This window comes from Lissotriton vulgaris, unplaced genomic scaffold (assembly GCF_964263255.1).
Source record: "Lissotriton vulgaris unplaced genomic scaffold, aLisVul1.2 SCAFFOLD_1386, whole genome shotgun sequence".
Taxonomy (NCBI): Eukaryota; Metazoa; Chordata; class Amphibia; order Caudata; family Salamandridae; genus Lissotriton; species Lissotriton vulgaris.
The window spans coordinates 89,393-115,241 of NW_028244137.1; the positions used below are offsets into that span (position 1 = coordinate 89,393).

At 46.7% G+C, this 25,849-nt stretch overlaps 1 protein-coding gene across 1 annotated transcript in view; it reads right to left on the reverse strand.

Moving 5' to 3' along the window:
* The window catches only part of LOC147668135 (uncharacterized), an 83,441-nt gene that overhangs the window by 36,744 nt on the left and 20,848 nt on the right, over positions 1-25,849 (reverse strand). Inside the window, exon 2 of the mRNA XM_086948755.1 lies at positions 16,165-16,167. Coding sequence (XP_086804881.1) covers positions 16,165-16,167 — 3 coding nt within the window. The remainder of the gene's footprint in view (positions 1-16,164; positions 16,168-25,849) is intronic.

Genomic DNA, 25,849 nt, shown 5'->3' on the forward strand with positions numbered 1-25,849 from the left:
AACTGACATTCTCCTTCTGGGTCAGAAAGGTCTCACCTTCCCTTTGAACATCTGGCCACCCTGTTTGCCCCCCCCCTGCCCCCAAACAGGAAGTAAAAAGCCTGGGAGTATGGATTGAAACAGACCTTTCATTCACCACGCAGGCCAAAAAAGTAGCCGGTACTTGCTTCGGGCTACTCAAATCGATGAGAAAGATCCTGCCCCTACTTCCACCCACATCGCAAAGACTTCTCATCCAAGGCCTCATACTGTCCATGCTTGACTATAGCAATGCTATATACCTAGGCGCACCCGAAGCAACCCTAAACAAACTCCAGAAAATCCAAAATGCTGCTGCCCGGATCCTCACGAACACCCCTGCCAGAGCTTCAGCCAAACCTGCTCTGAAGCTCTTTCACTGGCTCCCAGTGAGGGAACGAGTAATATTCAAAGCCTTATGCCTGGCCCATAAGCTACTGCAGAATCAAGGCCCCCCCATTCTGAGGAAATTTATACAACCTTATAAAGCCCCTAGATCCCTCCGATCGGACAAGGAGTCCCTCATCATCCTGCCCATATTCAAGAAAGCCCGCACGGGTGGAAGACGCTTCTCGATCCACACAGCACGCCTATGGAACGCTCCCCCCCGAGACCTGAGGAAAGAACCCAACTACCTGCGCTTCAGGAAACGGCTCAAAACTCACCTGTTCCCTTAATTTTAACCGCTTCTGTCTGAAAACTGTTGTCCCCCCCCCTCTTCTTTTCAACCCCCGACCCCACAGGTGGAGGGATCTTTAGCGCTGGGATACCTCAGGGTGACTACGCGCTCTATAAAATTTTTTAATAATAATAATAATCAGCCCGCTCCTCCAAATAATTCTCATCCAGTTCACCTTCCTCCAAGTCTGAATGAGACTCATAATACCTCAGTTCTTCCAGGAGACATTGAGCTTCCCTCCTAGATCTCTGTTTAACACGGATTGCAGCCGGATCCACTGTCGACTCAGACGGCGCCGGAGCCGACGTCGGTACCGAATCCGAAGGCTTAGAAGGATGCTCCAAAGATTTGCATGGAGCGGGCGACGCCGGTGCTGGAGTCGTCGACTTCGGTCGAGCCGGCGTCGACCTCGGTGGAACCGGGTACTGCCACAGCGGAGTCGGGGCTGGCATATACGGCATGAAAGGTGCCGGGGCATAAGAGTGAGGCACACCCAAATTAAATGCCATTGGACCCATGGGACCCGAAGGTGCACCAGAGGGGTACCACGACCTCGAGAATACTCCATACATAGCGTTCAGGAACGCCGAAGGATCCTGACCTGGTGCTGGAAAAGGTGGATGAACACCCTCAGGCCGATATCGAGGCAGATTCGAATCTGGTTCATCAACAGGAGCCGATTCCTCATCCTCATTAGGAACTTCACCGACCTCTTCTTGAGCCGGAGACGGCGTCGGAGTCGGATCGGAAACCGGAGTCGGAGATTGAACTTGCGACTCCGAAGGCGAGGCCTCACCTTCTCGATCCGAAACCTCTTGTGGTGGGATCACCTTCGACTTAACCTTCTTGGGTGATCTCGACCTCGAGCCCGACTTCTCACCCGAATGACGTCGAGATTCATGTCTCCTTTTCTTATGCTTCTTATGCGACCTCGAAGCATGATCCGACGAAGACTTCGAAGCCGACGCCTCTCAAGATCTAGATCTTGACCTCGACCTCCTCGAGCGGGATTTTGAAGACTTCTTTCCTTTATCGGCTTTCAGTTTTGCCACAAGAAGCTTGGTCTCCCTTTCTCTCAGGGCCTTTGGGTTCATTTTTTGACACGATGAGCATTCATCTACGTCGTGGTCGGAGCTCAAACACCAAATACAGTCCTGGTGTGGGTCCGTAACGGACATCATCTTCCAGCACTCCCTGCAGGGTTTAAAACCAGTCTTCATTGTCGACATTATAAGGAGACAAAGAGGCAAGAGAGTAAAGAAACGAAGAAAAACAGTAACAGAGTTACCAAAAGCTACTGAGTATCCCGAAACCGTTAGCGTCGACGACGCAGAAAAAAGGGAACTGATGTCATCACGTAGGCGTCGGTGACGTCAGCGCGGAGTCGCGTGCGATGCCGTGCCTCTATGACGTCCAAGTCCACGTCGGCGCGAAGCTACCAAAAGAATTTCCGAATGTTGCTGACGCAAGGGGATATTCACAAGGTGAGGAATCCACACAGCAGATGTATCTATCAGAAACACCATTCTGCTATGGTGTTTATCATGTAAGAAAGAACTCATGGGCAGGCTGCATAGATAGCTGTCTTTAGTGTAAACAGCACTTTGTCTCCCTGTATCTGTGATTGATGGGCGTTGCTCAGAGTGTGAGACCCCTACAAACGTATGTGTAGAACTAGGGCAAGCAACCTTATAAACTCTGAGTAATGCCAGATGAAACGTGGGCAGAGTGTAGGGGAGAGTTGGCAGCATGCTTAGCTTTAAAGTAAAAAAAGAAAAAAAAACTAACGGCACGGCTGAAGCAGCAAAAGGAGAGTGGGTTGTTTAGAGTGCAGCTTCTACAGCATGTGGCGGATGGGGGGGGAGGGTTGATAACGCAAGGCGGAAGGGAGAAGCCAAATGAAGCAAGCAGTGACTGGCGTAAAGAAAGCTTTTGAAAAAGAGTTCTTGCAAACAGCACATAAAGTACGTAGCTTATGGAAACTTTAATTGGCAGGTGATCCTCCCCCTTAAACGGAAGTGAGGTTTCGGCTGCAGGAATGAATTAGGAGGCAGGAAAGAAGACTGGCACTGCACTAAGCCCTCGGTGAGCAGCAGGCGGGAATAGAGCAGTAGTATTGATTACAGGAGGTCTTGCAGACAGCGCATGCGGTCTGCCTAGGCTCAACCTAAAAATGGCATGTTTGTACGCATGCGGAGCGGTCGTCGAAAGAGAAATGTCTTGTATACATGCAAGTAACAATCTAACAAGCATTTGCAATGCAGTAGGTCTCGCATTAGGAAAGTTTGAGCTATGGTATTGTAAATGACAATTTTTTTATTTATGTGTTGGTTTTGAAAATAGCGAAATTAATAGCTTTGTCATTTACAATGTCAATAGTTTTAACTTTAGCAAATGTGACACCTATAGCATTTGTAATGCAATATAAAAGTTATTGTAATTTATCATGGAAATAGCTTTTGTAAATAACTTTTGTAAAGATTATGTTCATTGTATTTTATTGTGACGAAAATCCAAGAACAGAAGTGAAATATTAACATGTTTTTGTGACATTTGTAATAAAGCTTGAAACATTGAGAGAACATATTTGAACCAGTTGTTGTTAAGTGGTTGCACAGATTGATGCTGTGGTGGTGCTGATTGATGTTCTTGTGTCGATGAGTGATGCTGTGGTAGCGCATAGTGATGTTGTGGTGCCTCTGATTAACAGCAATACTTGAACAAAAGGCCACTTATGGTGCTGTGATGTTGTGGTGCCTCTGAGTGATGCAATAGATAGAGTGAGAGCGATAGTTAGAGGGAGGGCGATAGATAGAGAGCAATAGATAGAGGGAGGGGGCGAAAGATAGATAGAGAGCAATAGATAGAGGGAGGGGGCGATAGATAGATAGAGGGAGGGGGCGATAGATAGATAGCGATAGATAGAGGGAGGGGGCGATAGATAGATAGAGAGCGATAGATAGAGGGAGGGGGCGGTAGATAGATAGATAGAGAGCGATAGATAGAGGGGGTGTGGTAAATAAAATTACCGGGACTATTTTTCTATACATTAAATGACAATAAGGATAGCTCAATAAATGAGAGGCAGAGTCCGTGGTATCTGAGTCATACGGGCTTTAATTAAGTGGCTCGAGTCACTGGACATCGGGTTCCATCACCACTAAGGTTCAGGAAGGGATATTCAACATTTTATTAACATCACACATTATATATAGTAAAACTGAACAGTTGCATTGAATACAGTAGGCGTAACAAGTGAAAAAGAGAGAGATAAGAACACATGGGCGTAAAAGGTGTGTACAGGGGCGTAAACGGAGGTGTGTGCTGGAAGCGTCACAGAAGTGTCATAGGTGGGTGGATGCATAGAGAAATTCTGCAGGGTCAGCAGAAACCTTTACCACATATGCGCGCGCAACTGAGCATGACGTGGTATTGACGTGTAACTGGGGAGAGCTGGGGGGTTGACTTTAGCACTAGTAGAGGAGTCTGGTGTCTGGGATGTCAGAACGACCTGCACCTATAGTATATCTGGTATCTTGTGTTTGGAGGATGTATTGTCTGAAGTAAAAGGTCTCTCGGGCAGAGGCCGTACATCACTGAATGCTAGTGGGTGCATACGTGTCTTTGTGCAATGCGCGGGGCCATGGGCCTACTATGGCAACGGGTGCAGTAAATTACTTGTAAGGAGACAGGAAGGCCGGGCCCTTTGCTCTGCAGGCTGGAATATGTTTACCTATTTCACTAGACTGGAATGTGTTTTTGCGGAGGCTGAGCAGATAACTGTAGGCAAAATACCGTCTTGGCAGGCAGGCCAGGCCGAGCCGGGCACCGCTCGGCTGGGCAGGAAGTAAGGTAGAGGTCAGGGATGCATACCTAAACTGCAGCTCTCAGAGACAGAAGAAGCTCGAAGCCTCAATTAAGGGTCTGGCTCGACTGAGCCAGAAAAACGTGGAAAACGTGTGCTTTGCAATATTTAAAAGTGCACCATGTAAATGCGTTGGAAACGTAGGCCTGGATGCGGAATTAGTACTATATACATGGAGGGCTAACTAACTGACATGCTAACATTTGACGGAAATGCAGAGGCATGATCAAAACAGGCACCGAAAAGGAATTACATGATAACATGGACATACATGGGGCATGGGTGCATGGATAGGGTGCGAGTGGGGGTCACACTGACTACCTAAAAATGTCTATTTCCTCATTCCCTCCTTGGCCCCTACTGCGCCCTTCAGGATATATCTATTTTCATGAGACCATCTATCTGTTCATATAACATCATTTGCTCATCTTTTTTCATTCGGGCACGGGAAAGTGAACGTGGACGGGGAATACAAGCAGTGGCGCACAAGCCGCAAATCGCTGGCCCACATTGCAGACAGAGACAGCAACTGAATACTATAAGCAGTATTATTCCTAGAAATGACAGTACTTTCCATCCCCAGGCGGATATCACACTCCAGAGCCAACCGGACCAAGTCCAGGTGCCAGGATTCTGGTGTATCTGGTGAGCTATTTTATGAAGCCTTGTTATTGCTTTATATACCGATGGTGCGTTATTAGGAATAAACACACAACAACTGGATCCGATCACTCTACAAGCCCCGCCCCTATCGGCCAGGATGACGTCAAGAACAAGGCGATTTTGAAGAACAACAAGTCTCATAGCAGACTGCTCTTCGGTCAGGTTACCTAAGGCAGAAGTAGTCTCATTCACTACTGCTTCCAAAGTTCTGGTTAATTTGCGTATCAGTTTACTGTTTTGGACAGGACCTGCAAAGAAAAAGAATCCTTTATTGAAATCTTTATATTGCTCCCACGCTGTCTCAGTCTGATCGACAATTGGGGACTCAATCTCCCTCTTATGTCTTATATGCACAAGATGGGTATCTCGATGGTAATTGGATGGGGCTAGAAAAACAGGTGGCAGTAGGAACGCAATATAACATGTTCCACCCCAATCTAATGGCAGACGTACATAAGCTGTCTGACCACAAATAAAATAGGAATGGCGAGAAGCTCTGAAAGTAGACTTTCCTTTATCACTGAATTCGACCACAGTATTACAATCACTGTGTCCTAGGCGTACTGAACCATTTTTCCTAACGCATAATTCACCTTTTACGGGTAAAACTGTTATAAACGGCAAGTCCGAATTAGTCTCGGACTGAACGTTCAGAATCATGAGGCTAAGGGAAAAATTTCCTAATCCATACACTTCATTTTCTAGATCGGTCCCTGTCCTTTGGGGAAGACCGTCTTTGTCTGGGAAACAGGCTTTATTCATGACTGTATTCAGGTTCCCCCATATCCAATTGCCCTGGGAAACTTTGGACTTACTGTCTAGCGAGGACATTAAAGTAAACCATGCTCCGCACGAACCATTATGTGTAAACGGATAGGGAAAGAGGGGCAGAGCTCCCTTCATTTTCTGGTAAGGTGGGAGTCGGCCACACACCCAGCAATTCGTGACATTGCTGGTCTGATGAGAATGGTGTAACATACGGATAAAAGTGTTGTTGCGCAGTGCTAGTCGGTAGGATAGTTCGTGAGGGGGCAGGTCACTGAATGTATGCTCTATGGTGTCATTGAAAGAAGAATGTACATGTGAACCAAGAGGAGGAAAGAAAACATGTAACGTCCAGCTTATACATATGATCGTAATACTCAGACAAAACATAAAAAGCAATGTAACGATGCATCTACTACGTAGATTTTTACAGTATTTCATTTTCTTGACTTTCTGTCTATCTCTCTCACTATTTGGGTCTATCTCATACATGTCAGAAACCTGTCTAACCGCTTCACCCGAGGGGGACTTAAACAATTAAACGCTGTCTGACTTACTAGACCGTAACTTAGCTTTATACTCCTGCTGCGGAGTTTTCTCTAACAGAGGGAGTTTAGTGTCAGTATCAGAATCAGGGCAGTCCTTGGGAAATGTCTCTGGACACAGTCCATGGAATCGTTTAACGTGGCTGGAATGTAGCCACCCTTTTCTTCCCTCAACTTTCACTGCGGTCCTCGTGGTCATCAACACCAGCTTCGGCTCCCGCCACCTGGGCTCCAGAGGGCTTGAGCGGTCGAAGTTCCTTATACAAACTAGATCACCTGGAACGATTTCATGCGGTTTCACTTGGGTGTTGTCCGGGAAAGCAGCCGCGACCTGTGAACGACAAGAGAGTAGTGCAGACATCAAGGAAGCCAGGTAATCTGTCAGCATATTACTGTCAACATCGGTGATCTTGCGCGGCATAGGCGTACCCCACATATTCGGTGGTCTTCCAAAAACCACTTCGTACGGGGATAGTCCGGTTCTGGAATGAGCTACCATACGCATGTAAAAGAGGGCAACCGGCAGGGCTACCATCCAATCTACACCTTTTTCTGCACAGACCTTCGCTAACCGTGTTTTCAGAGTTTGATTATGTCTCTCAACGAGACCAGCTGCTTCGGGGTGTCGTACACAGTGAAATTTCCACTGGTATCCTAACAGGAGTGATACCTGTTTCATCAGTTCGGACGAGAATGGCTGTCCATTATCTGAGTACACGACACGCGGCAAGCCGTATCGCGGGAAGAATTCACGGACCAACTGTTTGGCAGTGGTCACAGCAGTGTAATCTGGGACTGGGTAAGCTTCTGTCCATCTGGATAGGGCACATACAACTACGAGGACATACTTGAATCCTCGACATCGATCCATCTGGATATAATCCATCTGGAGGACTTCAAAAGGGTAGTCAGGAGGATGAAATCCACCTTGTTCCACGGGAATGCCTTTGCCTGGATTGAACTGACAACAGATCATACAGGTACGTACTTTCTGTTTTGCTGCTGCACGTAAATGTTTGTTGAACCAAAGGTTCTGGATACTGTCTAACATAGCTTTTTCTCCCAAGTGTGCCGGTCTATGTGCTGTATTAATGATAACTTGAACCATAGAGTCGGGGAGAAACCATGTGGCTTTTCCCTTCGTCATCCATCCCTGATTCGTCTGGACCCCTCCTTGTTCAGTCCATTTCTTGATTTCGTCCGGAGTGGCATGTGTCTGAATGTCGAGTACATCTTGTGTGGGATCCCTGACTGTCATGCAATGCGTCAGTGGAGTTACTTCAGTCTTTGTCGTGTCAGCTGGAATGTCTGCATGAGTCTGAGCTGTAAGCTTGGCTGTTCGATCTGCCAGGTCTTTACCCTGGGAAATAGTGTCAGTAACTTTCGTATGTGCTTTGCACTTCATGATGGCAATGGCTGTAGGTAAGTGTATTGCATCTAACAGAGCTTGAATGAGGGGACCATGCTGTATCTTGGCTCCATGAGAAGTCAAAAATCCTCTCTCTTGCCAGAGAACACCGAAGTCGTGAACGACTCCGAATGCATACTGTGAATCTGTGTATATGTTTACTTTCATGTTCTTGGCTCGTATGCAGGCTTGGGTCAGAGCGATGAGCTCTGCTGCTTGAGCAGACAATGTGTCAATACGATGTGTTTCTATGACTTCAGTTTCAGTGGTCACTGCATATGCGGCCACTAACTCTCCTGTACTTGTTCTCATACATGAACCATCCACATAAAGTGTCAGGTCTGGGTCGGGTAATGCAATGTCTGTCAAGTCTTGTCTTGGTTTCGTCATTGTGTTAATGACTTCCACACAGTCATGTGGTGTAGGGTCTGCTGTAATCGAGGGTAACAGAGTAGCAGGGTTTAATATGTTGCAACGTCTGATCTCTATGTGTGGCTGGAACAGTGTCAGTTCATATCCTGTCAGTCGTGCTATGGTCAAGTGCTGAGTCTGTGTCCTGTTTAAGAGAACTTCCACGGAGTGTGGAACCTGTACCGTCAGGGGATGTCCTAACACTATGGAGTCGCTTTGTCTGATAGCTAGAGCTGTTGCTGCAACTGATTTTAGCCACGCAGGCAGAGCCTGGGCTACTGGATCCAATGTACTAGAAAAATAAGCACAAGGCTTGTGTTTTCCTGCTTGATCTTGTGTGAGGACAGATAATGCTGTGCCATCGCGTTCAGTGACAAAAAGTGTAAAAGGTTTGCTGTAACATGGTGTCGCTAAATGTCACGATTCAAACCCGATAGTGGGACTACAAATCCCAGAATGCTTGCTGTAGTCCTTTTTCTCTGTCTCTACCTGTCTATGTCCGTTTTCTATTTATGCCTTCTCAGCGCTTGCCGCGGTGCTTGTCACCTGTGTAGTTTGTACTTTTGGACCAAGCCTTCGGATCTACGTTCTAGTACTGAGTTACGTGTTTTTGAGGACGGAGACGGGAGATTTTCAATCTCGCCCGTTCATTTTGGGGCGTGGACGCTGGGATCAGCGGAGAGCCGCGCTGACACAGAGAGCCTCGCCGAGTGTTGGTGAGAGAAGCAGCGCCGGGGAGCCGCGCTGACACAGAGAGCCTCGCCGAGTTCAAAGTAGCGCAGGGAAGCCGTGCAGACTCGGAGAACAGCTGAGGAGCCTTGGGGTGAGCTGGGTAAATAGTTGTGCCCTGAATCAGGATTATAGACTCTGGAGTTCGCTGCTTCAACCCTAGCTTGTCTCCAGTTACCGTCAATCATCAGTGTGTATTCTAGCGGTTTGCTAGTAAAGAAGGGTGGTTTTGAAACTCTTCTGTTTTCTTTTACAAGACTATTCTTGACTTTAGTTGTTTTTTGGCAATGGTACCTTGCTGAACATTTTTTGGCATTCTAAGAGCTGTTGAGTGGCTCGGATTCAGAACTCTGCAACCTTTGGTATTTTGAGTCTGACAATTGGGAACATTCTATAGGATCCTTGATCTCATGGTTTGGGAAATCAGCCTGTGGCATCGCTGAAGAGTAACTTGGAAGCCTTTTTGCTTCTTTCTGGATATAAGGGTCGTGGGCAGATCCTTTCTTCTTTTCTTTTCTTTTATTTTTCATATTTTGCCTTCTTTTTCCTAATGCAAGGGTGGAAGCCTTATTGAGTAAGTGCCAGTCCTCCTATATAATACAAAGAAAGGCAGAGTGTGGTAGGGTAAAAGGTAACTGTCTTGCTCTTGTATCCCTGTGCAGGTACCTATTTACAACCTCTACGTTTGGCGTTTTCTCCTGCTGTCAAGTCCTGTAGATGGTTTCTGGCTGCCACATCTTTATATTTTATTTATCCACTTTTCCCCTTCCCTGGGTAGGGTCCTATATGCGAGTGTTGGTCTTACACTCGCCTGTGGTACCGTGTCTAGGGAGGAAGGAAGTTAGCTTCGACCTCGCTCCTGCTGTACCGGATATCCAGGTTAGTCAGTCTGGCTGAACACGACAGAGTGACAAGCCCACGTTCTACTACAGCCTGAGCGATGGAGACTGAGAATATTTTAGCATCTATGTTAGAAGCCCTTAACGCTTTACGGGTGGAGGTAGATGCCGTTAGAGGGGAAAATCATGAAATGAGAAAGGAGATGGGTACTCTACGTCAGGAAGTAGCGGGAATGGCACGTACCAGTCCTGCTGGTTCAAGAGGAGCCCATTACATTAGAGAAGCTACCTTCCAACCTCCGACGCACACTCAGAACCCCACTGTACAGGGAGGAGGGCAAGGCCCTTCTACCATTCAAGTAGTGAAACCAATTCAATTGCCTCTGGCGCCTCCAGAAAGGTTTTTGGGGGACCCTAAGAAATTTGGTACCTTCCTGGGTCAGTGTAGGTTACATTTTTTATGTAAGCCAACTGTATTCCCTGATGACCACTCCAAAACAGCCTTTATGTTGTCGTATTTGGGGGGTAACGCAGCTAGTTGGTCGTTCCCGCTCATAGAAAGGAATGATCCTGTATTGGATGACTTTGAGGGATTTTGTGATGAGATGCGTAAATTGTTTGACCGTAAAGCACATATGCTGTCTTTAGACAGGGAATTGATTACTTTGAAACAAGGATCCCAAGACTTGTTGTCTTACATTACCAATTTTAACCATCTTGTTGTTGAAACTGATTGGCCAACCTCGAAGAGAATCTCCTTGTTCTATCAAGGATTGCGAGGTGAACTAAAGGATGTATTGGCACAGGTAGTTACTTTGCCTACCACCTGTGAAGAATTGATTGACCTCACAGTTCAGCTGGATCACCGACTACAAGAACGCAGAGGCGACAAACATCGGTATGAGTTCCGATTTCCAACGGTAAAACCTAAAGCTGCTGCAGAAGGCGCTACAACCTCCGATACCCCGGAACCAATGCAAATCGGAGGTGTAAGAGGACCCTTATCCCCGGAAGAGCGCACCCGCAGACGCAACCAAAAACTCTGCATGTATTGTGGGAAATCTGGACACTTCATTAGAGAATGTAGAGCAAAGACCAAAGGTACCCGTTCTCTTTCTGTGGTGGATCATCCCCTCAACACGGCGGGAAACAAGAATGCTCAAGTGAGTCCCAGACCCCTTGCTTGAGCCCAGACACCGAACAAGAGGTCTACCATGCCGTAGCCAATACAATGCAGCCAGCTGTACCCCACATGAATGTCTGCGGTACAATACAATGGCCCGGTGGTCAACCTGTGATGGTACATGCAATGTTGGATAGTGGAGCAACAGGAAACTTCATTGATCTGCAATATGCCAAAAGACTTGGAATTCCTTGTATCCAAAAAGAGACCCCTGAAGCGGTGAAGGCAGTGGATGGGTCTGACCTAACTTCTGGGCCGGTGTGTTACCATACAAGTCAGTTGGTGATGCGAGTGGGACAAAATCATCATGAATATATTGCCTTTGATTTGATAGATGCCCCGCGGTTCAAGCTAATATTGGGAATGCCCTGGTTAACTTTGCATGATCCTGTTGTTAAATGGGCTGCTCGTACTATCACCTTGAATTCCGCGTACTGCACGGACCATTGTTCCCTCCCTTGTATCCATGAGACAATACATGTGGAAACCCCAGCAAGCACTCTAGCAGGAGTAGGAATACATCTCGAAGTGAATGCCATCTCTTCTCTTCCTGAGGTGTATAGCCAGTATCGAGACGTCTTCGATGAGAAAGAAGCCAGCAAACTACCCCCTCATCGGGATTACGATTGTGTGATTGAGTTAGAACCTGGGGCAAATATTCCATGTAGCAGAATATACGCTCTCACAGAGGCAGAAAATATTTACCTTCAGGAGTATCTACAGAAGCTCTTAGCCTCAGGTTTCATACGTCCCTCCACGTCTCCAGCATCATCTCCTCTGTTCTTTATCCCAAAAAAAGAAGGGGGTTTGCGAATCTGTATCGACTACAGAGCCATCAATAGGGTAACTAGGAAGAACAGGTACCCCCTTCCATTGATACCAGTGTTATTGGATCAGCTGAAGGATGCGACGATCTTCACCAAACTTGATCTGCGGGGGGCATACCATTTGGTGCGGGTTCGTCGCGGTGATGAATGGAAGACTGCTTTCCGCACTAAATATGGGCTCTACGAATATCAGGTGATGCCCTTTGGCTTGTGCAATGCCCCGGCGGCGTTTCAATTTTTTATGGATGAGGTGCTAAGGGGTTTATTGGATGTATCATGCATAGTTTATATCGACGACATCCTCATTTACTCTGCCACGCAGGGGGATCATGTTAAGCATGTAATGGAAGTATTGGAACGACTACAACGGCACGAATTATATGCCAAATTGGAGAAATGTTTGTTCCATACCACTGAAGTAGAATTCCTTGGATACATCATCGGCCCTAAGGGATTACAAATGGATCACAAGAAGATTCAAGCCATCACACAATGGGAATCACCAGCTAGTGTAAAAGCGTTGCAAAGCTTCATTGGTTTTGCTAACTTTTATCGTCGATTCATACAAGGATTTTCCAGGATTATACAGCCATTAACTCTTCTCTTGAGGAAAGGAGCTACGTTTAAGTGGACTGACGCTGCAGAACAAGCTTTTCAAACCCTGAAAACATGTTTCATTTCGGCACCCATCTTACGCCATCCCGATGCCAGTCAGCCATTTGTGTTAGAAACAGATGCATCGCATTTTGCTATTGGAGGTGTATTATCACAGCGGAATCCGGATACAGGCCAGCTGCACCCAGTAGCCTATTTCTCCAGAAAACTGTCTTCTAGTGAGGTTAATTACAGCATAACTGATAAGGAGTTATTGGCTATCAAGCGAGCTTGCGAAGAATGGAGACATCATTTGTTGGGGGCAAGACACACCGTGGAAATCTTTACTGATCATAGAAACCTCCTCTTCTTAAAGAGTGCAAAAGCTTTAACACCTCGCCAATTGCGATGGTCGCTGTTTTTCTCTGATTTTGACTTTATAATGAAGTATCGTCCTGGCCCACAAAATGGCAAGGCGGATGCTTTATCAAGACCTGAATCAGTGCTAAAGAACCAGTCTTCAGAGATGGAGGATCCCCCCTTTCTTTTACACAGAGCATCCTTCAATCAATCAGTAGCAGCGATTGTCGGTCCTGCGGATTTTCTGAAACTAGTCGAAGAAAAAAGCAACCTTTTAGATGCACAAGCCTGGTTAGCCAAGGAGCCACTGCAACGGCAGAAGAAAGATAAACTCCTCTTCAGAAACAATCAGTTGTTCCTACCAGACCATGAAGTACAAAGTTTAGTCCTTCAATGGACCCATGACTCATCTTTGAGTGGACATCCAGGTATGCTCAAGACCTTCCAGACTACCTCCAGGTACTTTTGGTGGGAAACCATGCGGAAAGATATTGAAGAATACGTTACCAAGTGTCCCATATGTATCCAGGCTAAAGCACAGCATCAAAGAAGTACTGGATTGTTGCGTCCTATACCTATTCCTCCCTATCCATGGCATACAGTTTCAATGGACTTCATAGTGGAAATGCCTATCAGTTTCGGCAACAACACCATTTTAGTGGTGGTAGACCATCTCACCAAAATGGGTCATTTTATTGCATTACCTAAATTACCCACCTCAGGCGAATTAGCTATAGTCTTTCTACAGAATGTAGTACGGTTGCATGGACTTCCTTCTGTTCTAATAACAGATAGAGGCACTCAGTTCACTTCAAAGTTCTGGAAGGCCTTGTGTGAAGTGATGAAAATAGATGCTAGGCTATCAACAAGTTACCATCCGCAGACGGATGGTAAAACAGAAAGACTGAATCAGACGCTAGAGCAGTATTTAAGATGCTTTACACTGCAACAGGAGGAAGAGTGGAGGACGTTGTTGTGGATGGCTGAGTTTGCCTATAATAACACGACTCACTCTTCATTAGGATGCTCTCCTTTCTTTTGTCTCACTGGGTATCACCCCAATTCCTTGCCATTTGATCAGTTATGCCCCTCCTCTCATCCCTCCATACAACAACATCATGCCCACCTTCAATCTGTTTTGCAGTCTGCCAAAGAGCAATTGGAGGCAGCCAGAAACCGTGACAAAACGCAGGCAGACAGAAAGAGAACCCCAGAACCATGCTATGTAGTGGGAGACAAGGTATGGTTGAGTACCAAATACTTGAGGTTGAAGGGCAACACGCGTTTGCAACCTAAATTTGTGGGTCCGTATCCCATTGTTGCTGTGATCAATCCAGTAGCCATGAAATTAAAGCTTCCTTCTTCTTGGCACATTCATCCCGTTTTCCATGTGTCCTTGCTGAAACCATACATTCAAGGGACAAGAGCTGTAGCCAAACCTCCGCCTGTGACAGTGGAAGGGGACGTTGAGTATGAAGTCAAGGCTGTACTGGATTCCAGGAGGGTGAGGGGAGCCTTACAATATCTGATTGATTGGAAAGGGTATGGCCCTGAGGAGCGTTCATGGGAACCTCTTGGTAACTTGCACTGTCCTGGGTTGTTGAGGCGTTTCCACGCTAGATTCCCTACGAAGCCTGGTGGACCGCCGAGGCGTCGGTCTTTGAGAGGGGGTTCTGTCACGATTCAAACCCGATAGTGGGACTACAAATCCCAGAATGCTTGCTGTAGTCCTTTTTCTCTGTCTCTACCTGTCTATGTCCGTTTTCTATTTATGCCTTCTCAGCGCTTGCCGCGGTGCTTGTCACCTGTGTAGTTTGTACTTTTGGACCAAGCCTTCGGATCTACGTTCTAGTACTGAGTTACGTGTTTTTGAGGACGGAGACGGGAGATTTTCAATCTCGCCCGTTCATTTTGGGGCGTGGACGCTGGGATCAGCGGAGAGCCGCGCTGACACAGAGAGCCTCGCCGAGTGTTGGTGAGAGAAGCAGCGCCGGGGAGCCGCGCTGACACAGAGAGCCTCGCCGAGTTCAAAGTAGCGCTGGGAAGCCGTGCAGACTCGGAGAACAGCTGAGGAGCCTTGGGGTGAGCTGGGGTAAATAGTTGTGCCCTGAATCAGGATTATAGACTCTGGAGTTCGCTGCTTCAACCCTAGCTTGTCTCCAGTTACCGTCAATCATCAGTGTGTATTCTAGCGGTTTGCTAGTAAAGAAGGGTGGTTTTGAAACTCTTCTGTTTTCTTTTACAAGACTATTCTTGACTTTAGTTGTTTTTTGGCAATGGTACCTTGCTGAACATTTTTTGGCATTCTAAGAGCTGTTGAGTGGCTCGGATTCAGAACTCTGCAACCTTTGGTATTTTGAGTCTGACAATTGGGAACATTCTATAGGATCCTTGATCTCATGGTTTGGGAAATCAGCCTGTGGCATCACTGAAGAGTAACTTGGAAGCCTTTTTGCTTCTTTCTGGATATAAGGGTCGTGGGCAGATCCTTTCTTCTTTTCTTTTCTTTTATTTTTCATATTTTGCCTTCTTTTTCCTAATGCAAGGGTGGAAGCCTTATTGAGTAAGTGCCAGTCCTCCTATATAATACAAAGAAAGGCAGAGTGTGGTAGGGTAAAAGGTAACTGTCTTGCTCTTGTATCCCTGTGCAGGTACCTATTTACAACCTCTACGTTTGGCGTTTTCTCCTGCTGTCAAGTCCTGTAGATGGTTTCTGGCTGCCACATCTTTATATTTTATTTATCCACTTTTCCCCTTCCCTGGGTATGGTCCTATATGCGAGTGTTGGTCTTACACTCGCCTGTGGTACCGTGTCTAGGGAGGAAGGAAGTTAGCTTCGACCTCGCTCCTGCTGTACCGGATATCCAGGTTAGTCAGTCTGGCTGAACACGACACTAAAACAGGTGCTTGACATAGGGCTTTCTTCAATTCATCAAAAGCAAGTGTATGTTCCTGAGTCCAAGGGAGGACAGTCGAAGACGCTGCCTCCTGTGTTGTCAACTGTATGAGTGGCTTTGCTAGATATGCGTACTGGGGAATCCATTGTCTACAGTAAGAAGTGAGGCCAATGAAGGCCCGTACTTCCTTTTGTGTCTTGGGTTGTGGAAGATGTGCAATCAACTGGATACGATCAGGTGTCAACTGTCTACCCCTCTTGGACAGCAAGTGTCCAAGGTAAACCACTTGCTGGGCACAGAATTATAGCTTCGAAGGGGACACTTTATGCCCCTTTTCGGCCAGAAAATACAAGACTGTCAGTGATGCACGTTCGCAATCACGTTCTGTTCGTGCTGTGATCAAGAGATCATCAACGTACTGGAGCAGGGCAGTGTCAGTAGGCATGTGAATACTGTCTAGTTGTCGTTTCAGTGCTTGGCTGTAAATACTAGGGCTTTCTGTGAACCCTTGAGGAGCTCTTGCAAATTTGAAGCTTCGGCCATTTAAACAGAATCCGAAGAGATACGGGACAATGGACCAACTTCTAGGGAAACTGTTTTTGACACTTCGTTAACAATAGGCTTTCCTGAAAATCCCAGGGAAACATTACGTGAGCCTGAGAGGGGTGCCCCTGGAACCTCGTCATGACTGATGGTAGTTCTGCTCGCCCCTGTGTCAATCAAAAATTTTCTGTCTTTCCCTAATACCTGACTATGTACATAGGGACCCTCTTGATCTACAGGAACCTCGATAAGGGGCAAGCCAACCTCCCTCTCTAGGCTGTTTCATGAATACTGTTGATAATCGGGGTAATCTGACTGTGCATACTGGTACATTTGCTGTGTAACTTGTGTGGCAGCTATAGGCTGGGGTACGGCTACTGTCTGTTGCGTGTTCTGAGGAGGTTGCGCGTTCTGCGGAACATGTTCCTGTCTTGGAGGACGCGGTCTTTCTTTCGTCTTGCCTGTAGCTATATTGTGTTTCAGGACAGCACATTCATTTATATAGTGACCTGGCTGTTTACAGTAATTGCACGTCCCTTTTACAGGAGCTGCAGAATGGCCGGCCGGTGTCGTACCCCTCTTCTGACCATCAGCTGGGACAGACTGAGCAACTAGTACTTTCATTTTCGTGTCTTTCATGCGTCTCTGTTCGTGTTCTTCTCTAATTCGGTTCTGGTGGTACTGTAACATTTGTAACATTTGGGAAGGGGTATTAGCTTGCCAGGTACTCTCAACCTTTAGCACTCTATTTTTAACTTGTGTTAAGGAATTCTCTACTAATTTGGTCACAAAAAGATGTGGGTATGATTCACTACTTGTCTTCAGGCCGCTATTAATAATGAAACATTTTTCGAATCTGGAATAAAAATCACTAGTGTCTTCGTCTTGTTTCTGTTTGCAGGCTGAGATAGCATCCCAGTCTTCCTTTTTAGTTGTCAATAACCTCGGCAGGACCTGTACTAATAATTCTGGTAATTCTTTAGCTTTGGGCCCGAGGCCAGTACCAGGGGTCCGTCTATTTTCCTCGTCTTCTAATTCTGTCCAATTCATCTTTTTCTCTCCCACTTCCCATTCTTTTTCTTTGAGTTTTTCGTAAATACCTACAGACAACAGAACTTTTAACATTTTAAGTATATCAGCATATGTATACTCTCCCATGCGGAGCATGTCTTTTAATTCACGGTGGAACCCTGCTGGATCTTTATCATGACACGGCACAAATTTTTTCATTTCCAATAATTCCATTTTCGTCAAAGGTGTGTATACGAATACTCGATGAAGGGTACCTCCAGTATCTCTAACGGGATGAACCTCTCGTAAGGGATTCTGTCTGTCTATGTAAAATGTTTTCCTTACTGGGGGTGGAACAGGAACGAAATGTGGAGTCAGGAAAGTCCTGTATTTGTGTCGCTGTTCTAGAATGACATTAATTAAATCGGTACCTAGGCCTCTCCATCTACCTAGGAGTAACTCTTCCAATATATTATATAGGGGACCTGGATCAGAATGCTGACTTTCGTACGATGTAATGAGGTGTTGGATCATGTACATACCAGCTAGTCGCTGTTCGTCTGGGGAAAGATTCAAACATGTTTGCGCTACTATGTCATCTTTATATACGCTAGTATTGCCAGCCCATTGTACTGCTGACCGGGCTAGTTCCTGTTCATGCATGGTACTAAGTTCACTGTAACCTATTCGTTGTTTCAGTACTTTATCAGTGGCTTGGAATAGATGTTCAAGAGAACATTGTTCTGGTATGGGAGAAAGAAAACTTTTCTTACATTCTGGGCGTATGGGTTTGTCAAAGGGTCTCGCCCTACCTACGTACGCTATTCTATTTGGGTTCTCAGTTTCTATATCATCGTCTTCTGAGACTTCATCCTCCGCCTTCTCGGCTTCTCTCTCTGCTCGTTCCCTTTCGTGTATATCTAGAATTTCTTTACGAATCTTTCTATACATGGATTCTATACAACCCTGTTTACTATGTTTACCATCAGCTATGTTGTCACTCCATTTTGTCAGGACTTTCATCTCTTCTTTGCTTTTACCTGGCTGATCTTGTTCCCTTATCAAACAATTTATCAAAAACTGTAAGATCATATTTTGGATCTCCACTTTCCTGTGTGCCATGGCCTCGTGAATACTTTCTGGTCCCTCCCCCGTTCTAATGAAGTGATATATTTTGTCTAAATGTCCCCTCATATCTGGTAAAATAGTCAAATAGTTTGTAACACGTCGTACACGTATTGAATATACAAGCATCTGGTCTTTGCCTGGTACTGGATCATATATGCAATCAGTAAGGTACTGTTTAAGGGCTGCGAATGTAGCTACTTTTGGTGTGCGCTGTAATCTTAGTTCTCTTAGTGATATTCGTTTTACTTGAGGCGGGGTGAGAGGGGTTCCTCCTACTGCTCCTCCTGAAGTGTGATCGTCAACTATTACTGGCTGTGCTGTCGCTGGTGGTAGTGTAGCTGGTAAAGTAGGTGTAGGTAATGTAGGTTGGTCCTGGGTTATAGGTGGATTAAAAGGATTGCCAGGACCAGTGGCAGGAGAAACAGTGGGGGGAATCGTGTCATTAACAGGGTTGTGAGGATGAATATTTGGAGGAGGATTTGTATTTGCATACTCTGGGACAGTGTCATCTAAGTAAGAAGAAAGGAAAATTTCCGCTGCGGTCTGTTTATGACGGAGTTTAGTTGGAACCAGTGGTGGCGGTAAATTACGGGGTACTTCCGGGGTAGCCTTAGGTAGGCCCTCGGCGAGAAGGGGGTACATGCCTTTCATAAGGGCATTTCTTTGTCAGTCTAATTGTTCTGCTCTAACTCGTTCACCTTCTTCTAGTAGTTCTTTTTCTTGGGCTTTTTCTGATGATTCTCTACTTTTCTCTGCTTTCTTAATTTCTTTCTCTGTTCTTCTATGCGCTTCTTTACGCCACAATTCTATGGCATCTTTCTGGGATTGTCTGGCTTTCTTTTTCCACAATGCTTCCTCTACTCTCATGATGCAATCAGCATCCCATGTCCCTGAGACAGGCCATCTATATTTCTCTTCCAGATCTTTGGTGTAGTCAACCCATAAGTCTAAGTACAGTATGGCATCTAAGCCATGTTTATGGTACATAAAATGTCCGGGAGTGTCCCTAGGCGGGACGGGAACTGCTTCTTCGAGTATCCCTTTCCTGGTTCCTATCTGACGTAATTTCGAAAACAGCGGCATATTTGAACTTACTTGAACGTGAACACAATGAACACAGTAATGAATTGCAAACAATCATTCATACCACGACATTAAACACATTAAAAACATTTCGGACAGATACTACCTGGTACATAGAAAAACATAATTCTGAAAATCTCGAGAAACAATACTAGAATACTGAATTACTGGATGCACTGCTAAAACAGTACAGACATACCGGTCCCATAAAGAGACACGTCATACCGTATCCACCTAAGTGAACACGTCTGGACCGGGTCTGCGTACCCAGACCCGTCTGGACCGGGCACAAATTAATGAACCCGTCTAGATGCGTTCCCAACAACGGTACTCACCGGGAAGCAAAACTGAAGGCCTCGGAAACTCGACACTGGACTGGACTGGACTGCTACGGCGTCTGGCTGCTACGCATGCGCTTCGGAACAGGTGGGCATCCGGATACCTCGGACCTTGCTCTCTCGGCTTGGGCTCTGGTCGGGACTCTCCGCATTCCTCACCGCCTCGTTTGGATGCTCGATCGCAGTCTCCGTCTCCTCCGCGGGCCTGAGGGAGTTAGCAGGAAAACCCGCGAGTGTGCACTGTAAGGGGTCCGTCACGGCTGTAGAAGGGGTCAGGGGCCTGCGTTACATCGCCGGCGCGTGGGGAAGGGGAGGGGTTCCTGCTCGGGCGCCAGATTATGTGGTAAATAAAATTACCGGGACTATTTTTCTATACATTAAATGACAATAAGGATAGCTCAATAAATGAGAGGCAGAGTCCGTGGTATCTGAGTCATACGGGCTTTAATTAAGTGGCTCGAGTCACTGGACATCGGGTTCCATCACCACTAAGGTTCAGGAAGGGATATTCAACATTTTATTAACATCACACATTATATATAGTAAAACTGAACAGTTGCATTGAATACAGTAGGCGTAACAAGTGAAAAAGAGAGAGATAAGAACACATGGGCGTAAAAGAAGGTGTGTACAGGGGCGTAAACGGAGGTGTGTGCTGGAAGCGTCACAGAAGTGTCATAGGTGGGTGGATGCATAGAGAAATTCTGCAGGGTCAGCAGAAAACTTTACCACATATGCGCGCGCAACTGAGCATGACGTGGTATTGACGTGTAACTGGGGAGAGCTGGGGGGTTGACTTTAGCACTAGTAGAGGAGTCTGGTGTCTGGGATGTCAGAACGACCTGCACCTATAGTATATCTGGTATCTTGTGTTTGGAGGATGTATTGTCTGAAGTAAAAGGTCTCTCGGGCAGAGGCCGTACATCACTGAATGCTAGTGGGTGCATACGTGTCTTTGTGCAATGCGCGGGGCCATGGGCCTACTATGGCAACAGGTGCAGTAAATTACTTGTAAGGAGACCGGAAGGCCGGGCCCTTTGCTCTGCAGGCTGGAATATGTTTACCTATTTCACTAGACTGGAATGTGTTTTTGCGGAGGCTGAGCAGATAACTGTAGGCAAAATACCGTCTTGGCAGGCAGGCCAGGCCGAGCCGGGCACCGCTCGGCTGGGCAGGAAGTAAGGTAGAGGTCAGGGATGCATACCTAAACTGCAGCTCTCAGAGACAGAAGAGGCTCGGAGCCTCAATTAAGGGTCTGGCTCGACTGAGCCAGAAAAACGTGGAAAACGTGTGCTTTGCAATATTTAAAAGTGCACCATGTAAATGCGTTGGAAACGTAGGCCTGGATGCGGAATTAGTACTATATACATGGAGGGCTCACTAACTGACATGCTAACATTTGACGGAAATGCAGAGGCATGATCAAAACAGGCACCGAAAAGGAATTACATGATAACATGGACATACATGGGGCATGGGTGCATGGATAGGGTGCGAGTGGGGGTCACACTGACTACCTAAAAATTTCTATTTCCTCAGGGGGGGGCGATAGATAGATAGATAGAGGGTGATAGATAGATAGATATAGGGCGATAGATAGAGGGAGGGGGCGATAGATAGATAGATTGAGGGCGATAGATAGATAGTTAGAGAGCGATAGATAGAGGGAGGGGGCGATAGATAGATAGATAAAGGGCGATAGATAGAGGGAGGGGGCGATAGATAGATAGATAGAGGGCGATAGATAGATGGGCGATAGATAGATGGGCGATAGATAGAGGGCGATAGATAGAGAGTGATAGATAGAGGGAGGGGTCGATAGATAGATAGAGAGCGATAGATAGAGGGAAGGGGCGATAGATAGATAGAGGGCGATAGATAGAGGGAGGGGCGATAGATGGATAGATAGAGGGCGATAGATAGAGGGCGATAGATAGATAGAGGGAGATAGATAGATAGATAGCAATAGATAGATAGAGGGCGATAGATAGATAGAGGGCGATAGATAGATAGATAGCGATAGATAGATAGAGGCCGATAGATAGAGGGCGATAGATAGAGGGCGATAGATAAAGGGCGATAGATAGATAGATAGATAGAGGGCGATAGATAGATAGATAGAGGGCGATAGATAGAGGGTGATAGATAGATAGATAGAGGGCGATAGATAAAGGGCGATAGAAAGATAGATAGATAGATAGATAGATAGATAGATAGATAGATAGATAGATAGATAGATAGATAGAGGGCAATAGATAGATAGATAGATAGAGAGCGATAGATAGTGGGACGGGGCGATAGATAGATAGAGAGCGATAGATAGAGGGAGGGGGCGATAGATAGATAGATAGATAGATAGATAGATCAGACAGATAGATAGATAGATAGATAGATAGATAGATAGATAGATAGATAGATAGATAGATAGATGGCGATTGATAGACAGATAGAGTGATGGCGATAGATAGAGTGAGTGCAATAGATAGACAGCTAGAGGGATGGCGATAGATAAAGTGTATTTATGTTGCATTGAGTAGAGTGTAATTATGTGGCGTGTAATTATGTGGCACTGAGTGGTATTTGGAGTGTAAGTTGCATTGAGTGCAGTGTAATTATGTGGCGTGTAATTATGTGGCACTGAGTGGTATTTGGAGTGAATGTTGCATTGAGTGCAGTGTAATTATGTGGCGTGTAATTATGTGGCACTGAGTGGTATTTGGAGTGTAAGTTGCATTGAGTGCAGAGTAATTATGTGGCGTGTAATTATGTGGCACTGAGTCGTATTTGGAGTGTATGTTGCATTGAGTGCAGTGTAATTATGTGGCGTGTAATTATGTGGCACTGAGTGGTATTTGGAGTGTAAGTTGCATTGAGTGCAGTGTAATTATGTGGCGTGTAATTATGTGGCACTGAGTGGTATTTGGAGTGTATGTTGCATTGAGTGCAGTGTACTTATGTGGCTTGTAATTTGTGGCACTGCGTGGTAAGCTTTCAAGTACCTTCAGTTATTAAGCCTTCAGAGGGCATAAAAAGCAGAAAGGTCCTCTGCACCATGCTACAGTCTACTATTTGACTGTGTGGCTGATCATTAAAGACGGATTACTAGGGAGCCCCCAGTTCCCCTCTATTTTAGGGCAGAGGGGATTCTGGGAGTCTCAAAGCGACATTTGTATGTTCCATCCTAGCAAGTAATACCCTCCTGCGACATGGAAGCAGTAAAGATTTCAAAGACTCTTAGTGAACATAGTAAAAGGAGTCATGCGAGTGGCGTAGCGAAACGTGAGGACTGAGGTCCGCTCAGGATATTAAAACAGGAGTGGCAGAGTCAGTCGGATGCATATGTTGAACCCAGATCAAGCATTCTTCGGTGGTCTATTTAAGGCCACCAATGTTGTTCTCTTCTCACAGCCAGTGTATCATTCCATTCTCAACCCATCTGAATAAAGCTAGCCCAACTTACACATTCGCCTCCCCAGAGCACGGATATCAGCAGGGTGTAACAGAATGATCACTGACCCTCTAGTGAACACTGGGAGCTCACTCTTAGCAAGATCTGTAGTCACTGAGCTGCTGCTGCTTGGCTCGCACTTTATCAGATGCGCATGTAGATTTTATCAACTTGATTTACATTGACAGTCTGCGGGCCCCCTCCAGGTGCTCCCCTCAGGCGATGAGATTGAAGTTAAATGCTTAGAACATTCAGTTGGTGCTAGTGCATTTGGGGCTTTACCGAGAGACTACAAGCGTGCTCGAGTGGTGACAAAAAGACATAAACAAACACAGTCGGCTGCTTGTCTCGGACTGCCCAGGCGAGACTAGCACGTCATATTTATTTATAACAAAACATCAAGGGAGAACTATGACTTTCCTAAGCAAAGCACGTGGCCTTACTGTCAGGGCTGCCGACTTTGGAAGTGTGGAACCAGGTTCGTGTTCTGGAGTTGGATTAACATCCTGTGATCTTGGGCATATAACATAATCTCCCGATGCTTAAAAAATGCATGTGACCTTGTGTAATGGAAAGGGGCGACCACTCGGTCCCCCCGAACGTATGGTTGGGTGCCCCGATCCTCCCGGGAAACCATTTTGGGCGGGGGGGCGTGTCTCGGCTGGTATGCCCGAAGCAGCGTAGCCGCGGCACGCCTTTTCCCGCCCAGGAGGGGTTGTCCTAGACACCTATACCGATGACCACGCCCAGTAGGCGTACCGGAGGAGGGTACACGCCCTCCCGCAGAAGAATAAATAGAGCGGGAATCTGAAGAAGCGTCCTCTTGTTCCTGTGCTCTGAAGGCTGCACCCACTCGTTGCTCGTGAGCCCTCGACGGAACAAGCAGCAATTTTGAGAACTTATAATTCTTGTGTTTCTCTTTCAGTTATTCGAAGTCGAAGAGTCCAGGACCTCGTTGATCGTCTAGGAGCGGATACTCGAAACCATGGCTGGCAAGGAAGCAGAAAAGGGTTCCGAGACGGATAAGGTGCTACGCCTGTTGTCGAACCGGATGGCTTGCATGGACCGGAAACTCGGACAAGTCCAATCGATCGGTCGAGGTTTGGCGGAGGTCAAAAAACAACTGGCTGCACTGAGCAATCCTGGTAACCCTAAGAAGGTAATAGACCCGGCCTTGCCGGGAATCGTCCCCGAGGGTAGAGGGAAGCGGGTCAAGAAGAGGGCGGTTGCAGGGGAGGTTCCGGTCCCAGAGGTACCCCCGGCCGCCCCTGTCACACCGGAAGACAACCCGGTACCAATCCCAGACGCGGGTCAACCGATCCCGGTAGTGATTACCCCCGCTAACGATGAGGAAATGCCTCCCGAATTGGCCACTCAGTTGGCTGCATGGCTCAATAAAAAGGCAGGGGGTGCCGTGGCACCTGGAGACACGGCCAAAGAGGCCAAGCTACTAATCCAGCAATTGCGGCAGTCGAGAGATGCCGCAAAGGCGAATCTTCCTCTTGTTTCCCCACAGGTGGCACCGGTGGGACCTGCAGTTGGTCACGAGAAAACGGCGGGAACAACGACCGAACCGGGTAAGCTCGCTTTGCCAATGGCAGGGGAGGGCTCATTACCCTCAAGGGGGGAGAGGGTGGCACAGCACATCCCTATGGCCACAAAAGAGTTAATATGGGGAGACAAATATGTCAATATGTTTTCATTATTAACTGACCATCGCGAGATGGAATATGCTAAAACCCAGAAAGATTTGTGGCACCCGAGCGTGTGGCGCGCCAAGATGGCGGAATTCAGGGTGGATGAAACGGTAACGAATTGGGTGAAGGCCTTTGCAATATTTACTGCAGTTATGGGGGAACGTAAACCCGAGGTGTTAACTGAACTGTCTTGCTATCAAACTCGTATTATGGATTTTTATGCAATGTATGAGGGAGAGGAATGGAAAGGTTATGACATGAAATTCCGAAAAGCGAAAGAATATGATGCCTCTCTGACATGGGACTGCCTCGACTCGGTCTCATGGCATAAGCAACTCCTGCCAGGGGCGGCAGGTACATCCTCGCCGGGCGGGAGTGGGGCGGGGGTCTTCCGCCAAAAGCCCGCGGTGCCCTTTCGAGCAGGCGCCGGTGGCGATCACCAGCCGAAAACCGGCGGGAATGGCGGCAAGCGGGGGGTCTGTTGGGGCTTCAATCGAGGCAACTGTAACAGACCGCAAGGAACATGTAGGTTCAAGCATATGTGTGCGGGCTGTGGGAATTCCTCACACCCGGAGAGTTCATGTAGATCAAAAAACAACGGGACAGGAGGAAAGGGAGGGTCCAAGCAGGAGTAAGGTAGAACGTTGTGACCAATTGCCTACACCCGTTGATCTCATGGCTATGACTCCTTGGTTGAACAAATACCCTGATCATGTCTCCGCTGGGGTGTTGAGGAAGGGATTCTTACACGGCTTCCACATCCCGGCGGGGGATTTTCGAGGGGACTCCTTTTGTAAAAACCAGTTATCGGCGCAACA